This window comes from Culex pipiens, chromosome 2 (assembly GCF_016801865.2).
Source record: "Culex pipiens pallens isolate TS chromosome 2, TS_CPP_V2, whole genome shotgun sequence".
Lineage (NCBI taxonomy): Eukaryota > Metazoa > Arthropoda > Insecta > Diptera > Culicidae > Culex > Culex pipiens.
Window position 1 is genome coordinate 88,915,763 of NC_068938.1, and position 18,511 is coordinate 88,934,273.

Genomic DNA, 18,511 nt, shown 5'->3' on the forward strand with positions numbered 1-18,511 from the left:
TTAGCATGCATTATCAAGAATTTGTTCGCTGCAGAAAACATTCCACGCTCAGCAGTGTTTAATTTGTTGATCAAGCATCCCATCGTGGCATTCCATCAGCTAATTAAAATAAGGTCACATTGCGAAACGTTTCCGTTCCATTTATCACCCCATCATCACCCTAATTTATTTACCTGATTATCGCCGGTTGCTTTCCCGCTGTCGCAACCGCCAAAGGTGCTTCAGAGCACACGCAATAATTAATTATCGATTTATCCATTAGTGGCTATCCCTAACCTAAGTCACGACACCACCACGTGCAAGACGTCTGCGGGCCGGGCAAAAGAAGGAAATTAAATCCGTATCCCTTCGCCGCTGGCGCCGCCTGATTGTCGCATGATTTACAGGTGTTGTCACCTTTATGCAAATGATTTATCCTCGTTTTTATTTCTTTCTCAATCCGTGTCTGTTGTTTCTATTTCTTTCGTTTCAGTAAGGACCTCGTCAGGACGGTCGGACTACATCGAAATGCTGTTGGTGACGGTGAAGATGGTACTCGAGCAGCAGCAGCAGCAGCAGCAGAAGCAGCAGCAACTCCCTGTTCAAACCTCGTCTGGCTTACGGTCACGGCAAGCGACAACCATCATCTACAATAACAGCAGCAGCGAACTGCTCCAGTGGAGGGATTCCCTGTGAAACCGGTAAGGAAATTTATTCTTATCGTGCTTCAGGTTTTCATTTTGAAATATGTTGTTGGCTATGGTTAGGCATAAATAATTCTGGAGTTTTTTTTTTAAAAGGTTCAATAAACCAAATTTCCAGTTATTGCTTGTTGGGTGTTTTTGAAACCGCTTTGAGTCAGGAATATTAAAAAAACCCAAATAGCAAAAACTGAAAATTTGGTTTATTGGACCTTTTCAAATAAAAATTCCAAAATTCCAGTTTATGTTAAAAAGATACTTTTCTGTTTTTGAATAATTCTCTACGTTTTCACAAATCAACTTATTTTTGCTTTTTTTGGATTTATAAGTTTCATAAACTTTGACTTTTCATCATTACATCAATGCCTTGTGCTTTTTGCCTTCCTCACCTTACTGAGGAAAGGCTATAAAATCACTCGAAAAATGAACTTCTTAATTCGACCTAGTAGACCTACCTTCACGTATACCTATCGACTCAGAATCAAATTTTGAGCAAATGTCTGTGCGTGTGTATGTCTGTAAGTCCGTGCACCGAAAAATATGCACACGATTATCTCCGGACTGGCTAAACCGATTTGGGCCGTTCTGGTCTCATTCGATCCGTCTTAGGGTCCCACAAGACCTATATCAACTAATAGTTTTGTAGTAGTAACTATAGTTTTGTTAAGTATTTCACAATTTATGCTAAAAAACGATTCTGGCTTAAGTTTGAAAGATTGTAAAAAAGGTGGTTTTTGTAAGAAAATCCGTCTGATCATACATTTTTAGAAAGGTATTTGAAAGACCTTTCTAATGAGCCCAAAACATTGAAGATCTGATAACCCTATCAAAAGTTATGAGCACTTTAGTGTCATTTGTACACATTTTAGAGGCCGGATCTCAAATATGTTGATGAAAAAGTAGTCCGGATCTATCCGGAGATCTGGCTCCCGGGATTTTGTTGATTTGAAACTCTCGTAAAAAATTACCAGATATTTTTTTTTTTACTGTCTTAAGGCTTAAAAAACTTTAAAGTAATATAACTATTGAAAGTGAACAATTTTCATGAAACAGCCCCGTAGGTGTTGTTGTTATATTACGTTCAATGATTTTTGGGATTCTAGACCCCATACTCCATGTATATATGTTGTAAGTAGTAAAATTTAGATAAAATTTGTAGGTTTGACATTCTTACTACAGAAATAAATATGTACATAATTGTGAGGAAGGCACCAACCATCATCGGTGGATTAAGTAACGTTTTGCCTTCCTCACTGAGGTAAGGCTATAATCCTGCTCTGAAAATGAACTTTTGATTAAAAGCTCCTAGACCCACCTTCATGTATACATATCGACTCAGAATCGAAAACTGAACAAATGTCTGTGTGTGTGTATGTGTGTGTGTATGTGTGTGTGTATGTGTGTGTATGTATGTATGTGACCAAAATTCTCACTGAGTTTTCTCAGAACTGGCTGAACCGATTTTGACCAAACCAGTTGCATTCGACTTGGTTTAGGGTCCCATACATCGCTATTGAATTGTTTGAAGTTTCGATAAGTAGTTCAAAAGTTATGTATAAAAATGTGTTTTCATAAATATCCGGATCTCAATTATATGCATGTAAACGATGTCCGGATCCATCATCCGACCCATCGTTGGTTAGGCAATTGAAAGGCCTTTTCAATGAGTCCAAAACATTGCAGATCTGGCAACCCTGTCTCGAGTTATTACCACATAAGTGATATTTATGCACTTTTTTGAAGCCGGATCCCACTTAAATGTATGTAAACGATGTCCGGATCCATCATCCGACCCATCGTTGGTTAGGCAATTTAAAGGGCTTTCCAATGAGTCCAAAACATTGAAGATCTGGAAACCCTGTCTCGAGTTATTACCACTTCAGTGAAATTTATGTACTTTTTTGAATCCGGATCTCTCTTAAATGTATGTAAACGATGTCCGGATCCATCATCCGACCCATCGTTGGTTAGATAATTGAAAGGGCTTTCCAATGAGTCCACAACATTGAAGATCTGGCAACCCTGTCTCGTGTTATTACCACATAAGTGAAATTTATGTACTTTTTGAAGCCGGATCTCACTTAAATGTATGTAAACTATGTCCGGATCCATCATCCAACCCATCGTTGGTTAGGCAATTGAAAGGGCTTTCCAAAGAGTCCAAAACATTGAAAATCTGGCAACCCTGTCTCGAGTTATTACCACATAAGTGATATTTATGTACTTTTTTGAAGCCGGATCTCACTTAAATGTATGTAAACGATGTCCGGATCCATCATCCGACCCATCGTTGGTTAGGTTATTGAAAAGGCTTTCCAATGAGTCAAAAACATTGAAGATCTGGCAACCCTGTCTCGAGTTATTACCACTTCAGTGATATTTATGTACTTTTTTTGAAGCCGGATCTCACTTAAATGTATGTAAACTATGTCCGGATCCATCATCCGACCCATCGTTGGTTAGGCAATTTAAAGGGCTTTCCAATGAGTCCAAAACATTGAAGATCTGGAAACCCTGTCTTGAGTTATTACCACATAAGTTATATCTGTGTTCTTTTTTTCTGGATCTAAAAAAATGCTGAAATGTGTGTCCAAACCACTCATATTACCCATTTTTGGTAAAAAGTGAGGAAGGCATCAACCACATAGGTGGATTAAGTTAGTTTTTGTATTAAGCTTGACTGTTTTCCTATCAATTTAACATAAGATATCGACATGGGACCATCTATAAACCACGTGGACACTTTAGGGGGGGGGGGGGGATATTGCGATTGTCCACGATCCATACAAAAAAGTTTTTTTTTGTATGGAGAATTGTCCACGAGGGGGGGGGGGGGTAACAGATTCCCAAAAAAGTGTCCACGTGGTTTATGGATGGTCCCCATGTTGAATTTCCCAATTCCCGACCAGAGCCAAGGTACAATAACTTTAAAACATATTTGCATCGACCGTGTTTTACCCGAAAAAAATATTTTTGAAAAGTTGACTCAAATATTTACAATTGTTTTAACTTTGTTGGGCTAATTAGATTGTATTGAAAAAAAAATAAAAATAAAACAACAAAAAATCAGCTTTATGAGGTTGTATCTTTAGAACGAGCAGTTTTTAACTACAGCGTAGAAAATAGGGAAATTGTCGCAGATCTTCAAACATATTTTCTATAAGTTTGCTTTTTTTCATAAAGTATTTTGAAAAAGCATAAAATAAAAAATAAAAAAACACTTTTATCACAAAAGTTAATATCTCAAAATCCTTTTTTTTCACTGACTGTTTTTTGAAAAAAAAATAAGAAAAATAAAACATTTGTACCATTCTTTGGTATTTTAGTAACAAATTTGGAATCAAGACTTACATTTCAAATTGGCGTAATGTTGACTGTCTGGCCGTTTTAAAAAGTTAGTGTTGATTTTAAAATTTTCGAAATATTTTTTTCGAAAAGACCATAAAATTGCACAAATATTTTTTCGAACATTTAAAATTGAACCATTAGTCGCTGGGATATTGGCATTTAAAATTAGTTTATGGCACCTTTTTAAAATAACTTTGTACTTTTTTTAAAAATCGCAAATCGATTTTTAAGGAAACATTGAACTATGGGTGGCTTTATTTTGAAAACTTTATCAAAAAAAGTATAGAGTACTTTTTGATTGCAAATTTAATTATAAATTAAAAACTCAAGTCAAAAAATGTATGGTTCACCTCATTTCGTTTTTGGTATCAAAATACAATTTTTTTACAATAAAGTTGCGCCATAATTTGTGTCTAAAAATCTGTGTTGGCTTCAAAGTTGCGGTTTTTTGTCCGCTAAAGGATGTTGTACGATCAGTACCTTGCTGAACTCGGTCGTTGGAAACGACCGTTGGCTCAACGACCGACGAAATAGGCGGGGGCCATGTGCGTGCATAAAAATGTCAAAACCTCTCCCGCTCTCGCTTCGTCTCACTAACCAGCTGCAGCTTTGTTGACAAACAAAAAGGGAAACGCGGTCGCGTGATGGCGGCATCGAGCCAGAATTAGGGGTAATCATTTGGTAAAAACTTAAACTTTTATCAAGAAAAATAATATTTTTCCAACTGATTAAAAAAAATGCGACCATGCTTAAACAATTATTCCTAATGACGAAGAAGTGATTAAAAATCAAAATTTTAATCGATATTTTTTCTATAACTTGAACTTTTTCACTCCAATTGGGAACTCCTAGGTCTATCCACGACCGTTTCCAATGACCGTGAGAAGATGCCAGAAAATCCAGCTACCAACTAAATCCACCAATGACATAAAATGGCTTCTTTGGTTACAGGGAATGTCCAACAAAGCTGAGCAAAAAAAAAAAAAGTTGAAATCGGCCGGTATCGTAGATAGGGTAGGGTAGGCATCAATGAGACACTTTTGGTATTCAATTTTCAAAGATTTTTCTCATTTTTTCATCAGCATGTTTTAATGAGCTTTTTGTTGCATTTTCTTTCTTTTAATGTGTTCTAACATTGACCAAAATATGAGATCGATCCGACATCTACAGCCAGAGTTATTCAACTGTCTCATTGTAGACGCACTTGGCAGGAACAATGAGACAGCTGGGGAACAATGAGACACACTACGAAAATCAAGATTTTTCTAGTAAAACATCATGTTTTGTATTGTTCCATTGCAGGTAACTTGCCTTGAACATTTTAGAGCAATTTTGCCAACATGAAACTTTAATTAACAAAAGTAATACTAAAAAGTATTTAAATTTTGTAAAATTCGTAAATCCAAATAACTTTGTATTTTTTCCAACTCCCAACCCAACGGTGACTTTAGATCGCTGGTTCTAGGACATAACTTAATCAATCGGGATGATTCTTTTTTTCAGTGAATTGTAAGACTGTCAAGATGATCCTTGAACTTTGCAGAACTCGAATTGATCAAATCTATAATTTTTGCAGTCAAAATCATCGTTACAACTATTTTTTTTCGCGCCTGTAAAAAAAATCGCCAGAAATTCCGAGGAGGCAAGCGCGTAATAGAAGTTAGAACGATGTTTTTGATCCCAAAAATTACAGATTTCATCGAATTGAGTACTGCCAAGTTGAATCATCTTGACAGCCTTAAAAATCACTGGCAAACAGAATCATCCCGATTGATCTGGATCCTGCTGTTTTGATTTAAAATCGTTGTATAAACCTTGCATGAAGAAACATTTGATGCAAAATGGCTTCTTTCACGATTGAACCCAATTAAAAAATACAAAATTGAAAATTTCACATAATGTTTCCTTTTAGAGATCACTCGTCGGAATTTTTCGAAGAAAAGTGATGCATAAACTTTGAAATAAACTTTACTAATTATACAGCAATTCCATTTCAAAAGAGCCTAAACCGAAAAAAAAGTTTTCCGATCGGACTCAAAATTTTTCTGGGGACTAATTGGCCAAAATAATTAGACCCGTATTTTTTTGTTTGGCCATTAAGGTGACCTACATCGTGCTAGGGTGGTTCGAAAAATGGCAATTTTCGTCATTTTTCACAAAAACCACTTTTTTTGAAAAATCATATTTCCGCGTCATTTCATCCGATTTTAGCTGTCTTAGGCGCAAAAGAAAGGTGATGATTGGCTATTTGGGAAAAATAGTAAGAAGTTCCAAAAATCTAGCTTAACTATTGAAAAAGTCGTATGAAAACTTAAATTGGCGTTTTGACCGTGTCTGGACCAAAGAGCCTATGTCTGAAAATATTTATATCGGATTCCTCGGAAAATTTCACATAACATATCAAAAAAATTGGTTTCCGTTTCCGAGATATGTTTTTTTGAAAATAAAAACTGCGTTATTTGACGCGCCGCGCGCAAAAACAGGAAAATGACGAAATCGGCAAAAAATCAACTTTTTTCACTAAAACTGCGGTAATAACTTCAAAATTGACGATGACCTATACATGTCTGGGTATTAATTTTTTGTAATTGAAAGACACAACTTTTTGTCTGCCTGTGTGGATCAATCGGACCGCGCACTGGACTCACAATCCAGAGGTCGCCGGTTCGAATCCCGAGGCGGACGCAAAAATGCTAAGTGTAAATATAGGTATTCGGTGCCCTCTCCCCGTGCCCATACCTTCACACTTAGCAGACCCGGGAGGCGGAGTCTTGTCGCGAAAAGAACGATACACGCCTGTGGATCCGTTGACGAAACCGCAAGGTTTAAGAGGGCCACATTATAAGGTGTTACGTCGATTCCGTTTTCAATAGTTGAGCTGGATTTTTCTTACTATTTTTCCCAAATAGCCAAACTTATCACCTTTCTTTTGCGCCTTAGACAGCTAAAATCGGATGAAATGGCGCGGAAATATGATTTTTCGAAAAAAGTGGTTTTTGTGAAAAATGACGAAAATCGCCTTTTTTCGAACCACCCTAGCACGATGTAGGTCACCCTAATGGCCAAACAAAAAAAAATCGGGTCTAATTATTTTGGCCAATTAATTCCCAGAAAAATTTTGAATCCCATCGGAGAACTTTTTTTCGGTTTAGGCTCTTTTCAAATGGAATTGCTGTATAGCAAAATTTTCTTGTTTCCTTTCTTTGCAGAGAACTGCTCAACAAGAGGCAACGAGAGGCGAGCCATCAGACCACAGCCATAGCACATACACCCCAAAAGCAGCCATAAACAACCCAACCCAAGAAAACGAAGAGACTTCCGGTGGAGACATTTAACCATCCCTGACGGCTGAAGAACACACCCACACCCACCCTCGAGGTGCTGCTCTCTAGGCCAACTGGTCACACACAGGATCCGCTAGAAGAAGAAAGAAGTGGAAGAGTCAACTCCGCTTCATAGGGGGATGTACGGCAGCGGGAGCCCCCCGACTTCGTCGTCGTCGGCGTCTTCGAAACTGACGGGGGGCTCCATGTCGTCGAGGTCGAAGCGCACCAAGAAGACGTCCTGGGGTGCCCGAGAGCGGGCCGGCATGAGCTTCCTCATTGTGATAGCGTTCTTCGCCATCTTTGGGCTGATTATCCTGACGGAGGTGAGTGTGGGTGGCCGGAGATTGGGAGATATCTGCCAGCTGAGGCCATGTCAGAGCTGGTTCCGTTGAATAATTGTTTCATTAGGAATCCGAACAATGGGGACTTGGCTTGGCTTGGCAATGCTATGCAATGTGCATCTTGGCAAACGCCTCCACTGTGGGGGTTCGGATCACGAGTATGGGGTTTTTTTTTAAAGTTTCTATTTGCAATGCAGATTAGGATTGCTTGTTGCGCAAATTTATGCAAGAATAGCAACTTAATTTAATTGAGTGACGATTAGATGCATTCCCATCACTTATTCGAAATAGTAGACACAAAAAAGCCGATGACTGAAACAAAATTTCAAGCTTTACGTCCGATTGAATTTATTATTAACTATTTTTTCTTCTTAACGACGGCCAAGAGACACTAAATCGATGTAAAAACCAATATTGTAAATGCGCGTAATATTGAATGTTCAGCCCTTTTGAAAAATTAGTCTTGATTCCAAAATTTTCAAAATATTTTTTTTTTGAAAAAAATCAAATTATTATTATTTGCTCTACAGCATTGCCTTGGCGTTCTCGATTGCGAGATTCCTACTCGAAACTAGGTGTCCGAAGGCTTGATTGTTGAGGCAATTGCAAACCTCTTTTTACACCTAAGCTTCCATCCACCCCGGAATTCGAACTGACGACCTTTGGATTGTTAGTCCAACTGCCTACCAGTGACTCCACCGAGGCACGACCCAGGGAGACGACTCCTACTCCTGGATTGAGCTAACAACCTTCCTCGTCCATGTTTGGATGAGACTTAATAAACATCAATTTTCTTGTTTCTTTTTCCTTAATTCGCTGTGTTTAAGCAACCAGAGTTTCAATCTACAATGTATCTTTGGTAACTTTATAGAAAATTTGCTGAACTATTCGAAAAAAAAAATCAGGAATGGACAATCATGAACTCTGTTTATTTTGTACCAGCCTAATAGTTTTAAATAGATTGACTTTTGTTCCAGTTACATTTAGGGTAAGGTAGTCATCAATGAGACACTTTTGGTTTATAACTTTCAACGATTTTTGTATTTTGTCATCATCATGTTTTAATGATCTTTTTGTAGCATTTTCTTTCAATTAATGTGTTCTAACATTGACCGAAACAAGAGATCGATCTGACTTCTACAGCCAGAGTTATTCTACTGTCTCATTGTAGACGCACTTGGCAGGAACAATGAGACAGCTGGGGAACAATGAGACACTCTACAAAAATCAATACCTTTCTAGTAAAACATCATGTTTTTTTATATTGCTCCATTGCAGGTGACTTACTTTGAACATTTTCACATGTCGACATGAAACTTCAATCAACAAAAGTTATACTAAATAAGAAAGGCAAAAGTATTTAAATTTCGTAAAAATCATATATTTTACCAAATAACTTTATATTTTTGGTTGATTGAAGTTCAAACTCAATTAATATACCAAAAATCACTTCCTATTCATGTTTTAAAAGATTTCCATAGATTTTGAAAAGTTTAATGTAGAAATAACAAAGTGTCTCATTGTTACCCATGGGCCGAAAAGAGTGGGGAACAATGAGACAGCAATTGACAATGGTCAAACCTAATAAAAGGACATTGTAGCCCAACTCATGCCCTGTGAAATGACGAAAGAAATTTGAAGAAACATTGGTTTTTGTGTAAATGGCAGCCTTTGAGCGAAAATGTAATTTTTAGTCATAATTTACTTTTATACCCCAGAATCAAAGATGTATGAATAACTTTGCAAGGGAGCGTCCATATCCAAAGCCACTATTATGGCAGACGCGTATCTAGTAGACACACCTTTCCCCCAAATATGAGCCTGATTGGTCGAAACTTCGTCTTGTGAGAGCCATTTTATCATTATTTCCCGTGTCTCATTGGTGACTACTCTACCCTATTAATTTTTCAATATTTCCGAGTTGAGCATGTATAAGGTTTACAAAAAAAAAAGAACATATTCAAGTACCTCTTTAATTTTAATTTATGGGAGTATTTTAAAATTAATTTTAATTTTGTATTTCTAAAATCAAACGATTTCTTGCCCAGTTTTTTTTACTATTGCATCATCATCAGCAAATCATTTGCTCTTTAAAGCATATATGAGAAAAGGTCTGATCTAAAGATTTATTCCTATGAATTTAATATTCTTTTAAAATCAATTCATTTTATTCAATAATTTATAATTGGGCGCTGAAAAGACAAAATGCGTAACGTGATTTTCGAATGCTTTCTACTGCTCTCCACTAATACAACTGCACTACAGCTGTAAACATAAACAAAGTAGAAGGCTTTGTTCAAGCTCAAGCGTGACACAGTTTTTGCTGCTGAAGTGATTTGATTTTTAACATTTTGGATCTGTTGATGTTAGACTTTTTTTTCTGTTCATGTTAGACTTTTCGCTCAGAAATTAAGTGTTTCGTGCGTGTTTCGTTTAGGGGAAGGTGGGGCAAGACGACCATATGGGGCAAGAGGGACAATCGCTCGTACGGCTGTAATTTTTACAATTTTGATTATTTCCAGTATGAGGAATTGTTGCTAGCAATGCAATTAGCTGATTCTACTACCACATAACCGCCAAAACGACGTGAACGCCACGGGGCATAAGATTTAATGATGTTTTTTTTTTCAAAACCTTTGTTTTCTTATAATATTTGGAAAATACAAAATAAGGCTTAGGGTTCGATTTAAGGCTCATTTTATCAAAATGCTTTTTTTCCTAGATCAGTAGTGTCCCTACCAAGGACTTGCACCTATTATAAAGTAAGATTTAACTTTTGGTTATTTTTGTTTAGAGCTTTTAAAAAAACTTGTTCAGGTAGGGCAAGTGTACCATATGAATTTTTAGTATGGAAAAAAAATACGAATTGCTGCAACAACATATTTTATTGGGAAATAAATACATGAAAGTACTTAAAAACTGATAAACAATTGTTAAAAAAATGTTCATACAAAATATAGTGATATTATGAAAATTTACTATTTATCATCTAAGTAATATATTTTTTCGTAAAAACGAATTTTTTTTAGTAAAATATTATTATTTATTCTAAAAATGGAAGAAACCTTTCAAATACATTCTAATCTGTTGTATCTAAGTGATAACAGTTCAATGGTTAGCAAATTAACATGTTTTTTCATGCATTGTTCCTCTTGCCTCAACGGGTTGTTCTTCTTGCCCCACTAGTTGAGTAGAACGTACGGAAAATCAAAAATTTTAAAATCATTTTTTTACATAAAAAATCTGGATTTTTTAAAAACTTGTTTTAACAATGTCTTAGTCAAGACCTAGAAAAAGATGATTATATGATTATATTATATATATTATATGATGGGCTTGTTACACTTGCTCCACTTTCCCCTATTCGATGATTGGCCAAAAGGGGCCTTTTTGTTTCCACGCGACGAAAAATTGCGTCAGAAGTGGGTGGAATTTAATGAATTTTAAGAGCAACTAAATGGAAAATCGAAGCGCAGTGATAATATCGGAGTAAGATCATTCAATTTTATGTCGCAGATGCCATTCATAGTTATCAATAATTCGTCTTTAATATTTCAAAATGTGTCATAAACATAGGCTTTGCGTGAGATAAAGCGCTTACTGAAATGTTAGTAATGAATTATGCCAATCTCGTCTGCCTGTGTGGATCAATCGGACCGCGCACTGGACTCACAATCCAGAGGTCGCTGGTTCGAATTCCCAGGCGGACGCAAAAAATTCTAAGTGTAAATATAGGTTTTCGGTGCCCTCTCCCCGTGCCATGCCTTCTCACTTAGGAGAGCCGGGAGGCGGAGTCTTGTCGCAAAAGAACGATACACGCCTGTGGATCAGTTGACGAAACCGCAAGGTTTAAGAGGGCCACATTATAAGGTGTTACGTCGATTCCGTTTTTTTTATCTCGATTTCAATCCTCTTCTTAAGATTAGTTAACTTCGAGTACTTCAAAAGTTTGATGCCGTCGGGTTTTTTTTATATTCCTGACAAAATAAATTATTGATCGATTACAATACTTGCTAGGGGAAATATACCCATTTTAATCACTCAAAGCCGTTCGACCAATTCTCATTACTTTTGCCGTTTCCGCGATTAAATTAACATTTTCAGGTGTATCAACGATGGAGAGTTGCTTACTCACTTTTATTTGAGCTAATTGTTATTAATAATTTCGAGAAAAATTAGAATCCTGCGCTCCAATTAATCGCCGCAGAAAGATATCGTCGCAATGGAAAGCCCTATAGAGAAGGCAAGAGAGTAGGCTTAGACAAAAAAATGTTGATTATCAATCTGAAAAAAGCGTAGGAACGTTTGGAGCTGGCTTTCGATTGCTTGTTGGTTTTAGCTGACTGATGTTTGGTGACGGAATCTGCGGTTCTACGATCTTCGCGGCTGGCTCAGTGGCATCCGTAGTGGTGCCGGAATTTGAGAACTTCGCGACAAGCTGTACCGTACCGTCGAATGGAGGCACTGCGGGCGTTGTTGGCTTCGTCGGGCAGGCTTCCCCGTCGCGGCGAACCTTCTGCCCAGGAATGCCCTGAAGGGGACCATCCTTGCAGGTTAAGCCGCTTTAGGGCATATCGTCCTTGATTTTTTGGTGCTAAAAGGTGCAAGGCAACGGGGAAAATGGACCCAAACATTTGCAGGAGCAAATGCAAACTACAAATACATAAGAATGGAACATCAAAACCGGTTTCAAGATCGCCGGTGGCCTCATCCAGAACCGTTTTAGGAAATAAAAACAGATATAACGTGATCATGCAACAACTTCTTGAATTTGAATAAAGAGTGTTTCTAGTCCAATTTCGTCTCCTGGACAGATTTCCACGTTCCCGGTGCCCACATCCGGCTTCCTCCCCCTCGCTACAAAATTTCCCCACACAATTTTCCCCCAACTGCGTTACGTAATAAAAGAACGCTCCGACCCATTGATTGGTCTTCTGGGCTGGATCCAGCGGTTCTATGGCCTTCGCGGCGTACTTGGTGGTCTTTTGGCTTCGCCCCTGGCTGGAAGAACACACTGCGTTGCTGGCTTCTTCGGGGAGATATCTTCGTAGTTGAATCGGTGGTCCGGGTGTGTGCTCGTATTAATACAGCGGATGCAAGTACAGCCGATTCATCAACGGGGGACAATTCGGCCCGACAAAGTCATCACCACCCCACCCACAATGCATCCATCCGACCCGGTACGAAGACTCAGATCACCATGCCTGCCGCGGAGGCCACAGATCCGCTGCATCCGGCGGAATTTCTGAACATAAATTTCTTAACGTTTGTAAATTGACAGCAATGCAAAGTGGAAATCAACACGGTTGCTACGATGAATTTGAAAAAGGCTTGCGCTCCTATCTTTGAGACCCCTACAAGAAAATCACTAAAACTGGTTTTTTCTCAATACTTCGGAACAGTCAAAACACTTTATGAAAGCTGTAATTCATGATCAAAGTGCCGATAAGTCGATAATAGGAATAGGCTGAAAAAGAGTATAGACCCCCTACTTCTTGGGAGCATTTTGCGAAAAGTAAATTGGTGCCACTTTGACAGTTCTAAATTGAGGCCCCTTTGCGAACCATTATTCATCACTCAGATTTATAAGTGAGTTTTCTAAACATTCAATTCAAAACAAAGCTTTTTTTAAAAGTAGTTTTAAGAAATTTTGGATGAGGACGGATTTTGTTTCAATTGTTTTTAATAGTAGAGTAGTTCAGATACAGAGTAGAAGTACAGATATTTTGTGAGAAAAAAACTGCATTCAAACATATATCAAAGAAATTTAAATAGATTGAAAATAAGTTTGCTAGCAGCTCTTCTGTAAGTTTTTTTATTCTTTCAAACATGAAAATATCATTAAATAAAAAGGTTTAAAATAGATGCCGCTATGAATTATGAGAGAGTATAGTCTGTATTAGACTTGGATTATGTTGATTCAGATTATCTCAGTCCCGGGTTTTGGTGGTGTTAGCCCTTTGCGTTGCTTACAATGACCAATTTCTGAATGGAAGATAATCTGGCCCCGGGCAGACGGTAATAACAAAATTCATGCCATTTCAGTAACAAATATGGTTAAAATAACTGAAAATATCATAGAACCTTCATGAAAATTCCATTTTTGCATAAGAGTTTAATAACAGTTAATGTTATACTAACAAAATTCGTTATTGGTCTGATATTGGTTGAAAGCCAGAACAACTTGGGAAAAACATTTTTTGTTATGGAAGAATAACTCCAATTGTTATTAGGATGATATGATTAGTTGTTAAAATAGCAAAAAATTGTTAGAAGAATAGCTAAAAATATAATTAGTCTGTTATGACAATAATCATAGTAATCATACGAGCTTCCTGCTTGGTGTCCAAAGGCTTGATTGTTGAGGCAATTAAAAACCTCTTTTTACATATAAGCTTCTATCCACCCTAGGATTCGAGCTGACGACCTTTGGATTGTGAGTCCTATCGCCTACCAGATGATTCAAAGTGGGTTGAGTTTGAGCACGGAGTGTTCATACAACAACAAAATTCTGAATCCTATTTAATTCATTTCAACGATTTGTTTTCATTACACGCTAAGACTTTTCTTAATGCCAAATAAACCTAACATTCGCCATTTTATTTTCCACTCTCAGAAATAGTCGTCCCTGTTGATCACGAGGTGACCAATCGTATTTGTCCAATACTGCACGTAGACTTGAAGGCATACAAAAAAGCTCACCCCCCAGGACGAACAAACAGAATGTGCTAAAATGCAAATCCAGCCCCTGACTATGCAAATGGACGTGCGATAACGAAAAAGTGTTTTCCCAAAAAAAAAAAAAAAAAAGCTTAGGCTCGGCCAAACACTTTCCCCGCTTGGTCGGTAAGGGGGCGAGGTGCGGGTGTATTTGGGAGTGTGTAATGAAATGTAAATTATCGGCGGCGGCTGTTTTGTGGGAGTACTCAACAAATTTTCACGCTCTTCACGACGGCCGGCACGCCATCTGGTGGAACTTTGCTGACGTTGGCCAGCAGGGAACGGCCACGGGGAGAATTTGTTTGACTTTGTAATTATTCTCGGTTTGTTGAGCTTTGGTGTCTTTTTTTTTGTTCGGGATGGTCCGTATTTATTCAAGGAGGAGTTCGTTCCGGATGACAACGGATTTTGAATTTGGTGATTTATCGTCTGTCGAGTGTCACGTTTGGGTAATGCGAGCGATTTCCTTCGGTGATTAGTCGAGTGGTAACAATGTAAAATTGACATTAAATAATGACATGAAAGAAATTTGTTAAATTTCAGGTATCATTCTGTAGCTATCATCATGTTCCATCAAAAACCAAACACCAATTTGAAATCTATATTGCTCATTTTGTATTCTGGCAAAATCATTAGTCTATTTAGATTATATTTTCAAATGTTTAAAAAAGGATAGAAGCGTCGTTTATCAACGCCAAACTTTTTATGTTTTAGGTTTTGGGAATTCTTTACAAAATGAGTATTTTTTTTAAATAAAAAAATGGCGAATTTTGCGCTTCCTTTAAAATTTATGTATTAAAATCGTAATAAACAAGCAATTCACTTATCGTTTATTAAGTGAAGTAGATACTTGGTCAACAAATATTTCAATTTGATCCAGGAAATAATTAAATTTTCCACCCAAATCGTCTTAATTAATCCCATTCCTGTCACCCCGACACTCTCGTGCACACACACTTTACATGTTTTCCCAAACAGTTGCACAAACGTCTGCCCAACAATTTTGGGCGTCCAATTCGACAAAACAAAGTGAGCGGGGAGGAGGTGGCAATTTGTCCGATGCGTCAGACGCAACGTGTGCAAATGACAGACGCACACGTATCAAAATTCGTTTTTCCCGCGGAGGGCTTGGCAGTTTGGGAATTCGGGAAAATTCTGTCAAACGTTCTCGGAATCATTAGTGAGAGCTGTTGATTAATGCCACTTTCCGAAGTGGGGGTCATCCATAAACCACGAAGGTTGCAATGGTAATGTTGCAATACCGACACAATTACATCAACTGTGAAAATTAAATTGTTTTCGAGTTGTTAAATTTGTAAAATTTGTAACCGCCACCACCAATTTTAATCTCATTTAGGTGCTGATGATTGATGACCGAGGCCGGGGCGGAGGGGTCATCGTGAGGCACGGCAGCAGCGGCGGACGCTTCGGGGAGTCTGTTCCGGACTACGATGATGTGAAGGTGGGTTGAGTTTAGTGGTGGGTTTGATGATGTTCTCGATATTTGACTGTTTTATTTTGCTTGCTTTTTTTTATTCACAGGACGATTACCTAGACGATACCGGGATTTTTGTGCGGGAGACTAAGTATGGTAGTGCACAGGTTAAAAATATTATGAAAAATCAAAAAGGTAAGTTCTGGGAAGTGAGGTTTTCAATAGCATGCAAATTTTAGGTTAGGTTACTGCATTGTAGTGGAGATATGCAACCTTTAGAATTTCATTACAATGATAACTAGAGAATTTTCTACTGAAATCTAAGGTTTAAACAAATTTTATTGTTTGATTAATAATCTGAAAACCAATTACCGTGAAACGGAGTGGCATTGATCTAATATTATTTCTGTAATTTAATTTTATTACAAAAACCGGGGTGACACTGGTAGTCATTTGAAAAATTCAATTCAATTCAATTTCTTATAAATTCTAATAACCTAATATGGTTTTGGAGTTCCTTTCAACTATAATTTGAACTATAATTCATTTTGATGTAATTGGATGTGAGTCATTCTCCGCCAACTCACACAGCAGTTGGCCCGACCCCCCTTGATTTTCGTGAAATTTTGCTCTAAGGGGTAATTTTGGTTCCTGATCACGAATCCGAGGTCCATTTTTCGAAATCTCGTGACGGTGGGGCGGTACGACCCCTTTCATTTTTCTGGTTTTTACTAAGACACGTTTTTTAGTGATTTGTAGCTCGCAACCCTGAAATAGAAATTTGGTGTCAAAGGTACTTTTGTGTAAAATTAGACGCCCGATTTGATGGCGTACTCAAAATTTCGATAAAACGTATTTTTCATCAAAAAAGTTAAAAAATAGTTTTAAAATAGCTGCTATTTCCCGTTACTCAATTATCAAAAATCGTGAGACATGTCATTTAATGGGAAATTTCTTGTACTTTTTGAATCTGTTTTAACCCAGAAGGGTCATTTTTTCATTTAGAACAAAATTTTTCATTTTTAAAATTACGTGTTTTTTCTAATTTTGCAGGGTTACATTTTAGAGTGTTACAATGTTCTACAAAGTTGTAGAGCAGACAAAAACAAAAAAAAATACATGTAAACATATGGGGTCACGAGTTATCAGAATTTTACAAAAAAGTTTTTTGAAAAAGTTATGATTTTGACCATTTTTTCGAATTTTTAACCCTTTTAACTCAATTGTGTGCTTTTGAAAGTATTTTTTCGGAAAGTTTAGCTAACTTTGCATAAGAATGACCCCTTGGACGATTGTTGTGACTCATGCATTGCGAGAATCATATTTAAAAAAATAAATGTTTTTGTGATGAGTTAGTGTATCCGGTTTGTTTTTTTTTATTTTCAAAAATCTCCACATACAAGCACAAGCCACAACAATCGTCCAAGGGGTCATTCTTATGCAAAATTAGCTGAACTTTCCGAGAAAATACTTTCAAAAGCACACGATAGAGTTTTTGGGGTTAAAAATTCAACAAACTGGTCAAAAATGGTCAAAATCATAACTTTTTCACAAAAACTTTTTTGTAAAATTCTGATAACTCGTGAAGAATACATTTAATCCCCTCATGTCTATATATTTATTTTTTTTGTTTTTGTTCTAAAAGAAAAATTGACCTTTCTGGGTTATTTCAGATTCGAAAATTATAAAGATTTTTGACTGACGAGTAACGGGAAATGGCAGCGATTTTAAAACTATTTTTTAACTTTTTTTGATGAAAAATACGTGTTATCGGAATATTGAGTACGCCATCAAATCGGGCGTCTAATTTTACACGAAAGTACCTTTGATACTAAATTTCTATCTCTTCACGGTTGCGAACTACAAATCACTGAAAAACGTGTCTTAGTAAAAACCAGAAAAATGAAAGGGGTCGTACCGCCCCACCGTCAGGAGATATCGAAAAATGGACCTCGGATTCGTGATCAGGAACCAAAATTACCCCTTAGAGAAAAGTTTCACGAAAATCGAAGAGGAGTCGGGGCAACTTTTTCCTATTTCGTGTGAGTTGGTGGAGAATTACCCATATTCCAACAGTGGATTTGGCTAGAGAAGTAAGAATAAATAAAAACCTTCTTGATTTGCTAAGGAAAAGGATAGCAATAGAAAAACAGTACCGTAAACCGGGGTGACTTTGATAAGATTTCAATTTGTTTTTAGAATATTTTCCAACTGGTAACGTTTTTCTCAAGATTATTATTTTTTAAACATGTACTGGGGTAGGCCACACAAAGTCCATGCACTATTTAGGAAAAAACGTTTTTTCAATAGTGTTTAGAAAAATAGTTACGTTAAAAATTCTTAGTTTTAATTCCGGGGTGACTTTGATAGTCATACTTTTTCTTGTTAAAATCATATTTAAGGTGTTCAAACTTTATTTGTACGTTAAATGTACCATCACTAAAGTAGCTGATATAGTTTGTAAGAAAAAAAAATCAATGTTTATGCTAAGTTAACTAAGTTTATATGCTTTTTAACAAAATACATATAAATTTTAGGAGAAATTGTTAAAAAGTCGGAATTTTGCCTGAAATTTGTTAAAACTAGTTTTGTTAACAAAATTATCGATTTCTATTGCATTTAATACTGAATTCGAAGCACAAATCACAAGTTTTCACATTT

The 18,511-nt window shown here is 36.9% G+C and overlaps 1 protein-coding gene across 3 annotated transcripts in view; it reads left to right on the forward strand.

The window, feature by feature from the left end:
* The window catches only part of LOC120424906 (uncharacterized), a 48,706-nt gene that overhangs the window by 19,497 nt on the left and 10,698 nt on the right, over positions 1–18,511 (forward strand). For all 3 annotated transcript variants that reach the window (XM_039589198.2, XM_052707792.1, XM_039589199.2), the window contains exons 2-5: positions 473–680; positions 7,238–7,677; positions 15,773–15,877; positions 15,958–16,045. In XM_039589198.2, coding sequence (XP_039445132.1) covers positions 7,492–7,677; positions 15,773–15,877; positions 15,958–16,045 — 379 coding nt within the window. In that variant the 5' untranslated portion in view covers positions 473–680; positions 7,238–7,491. The remainder of the gene's footprint in view (positions 1–472; positions 681–7,237; positions 7,678–15,772; positions 15,878–15,957; positions 16,046–18,511) is intronic.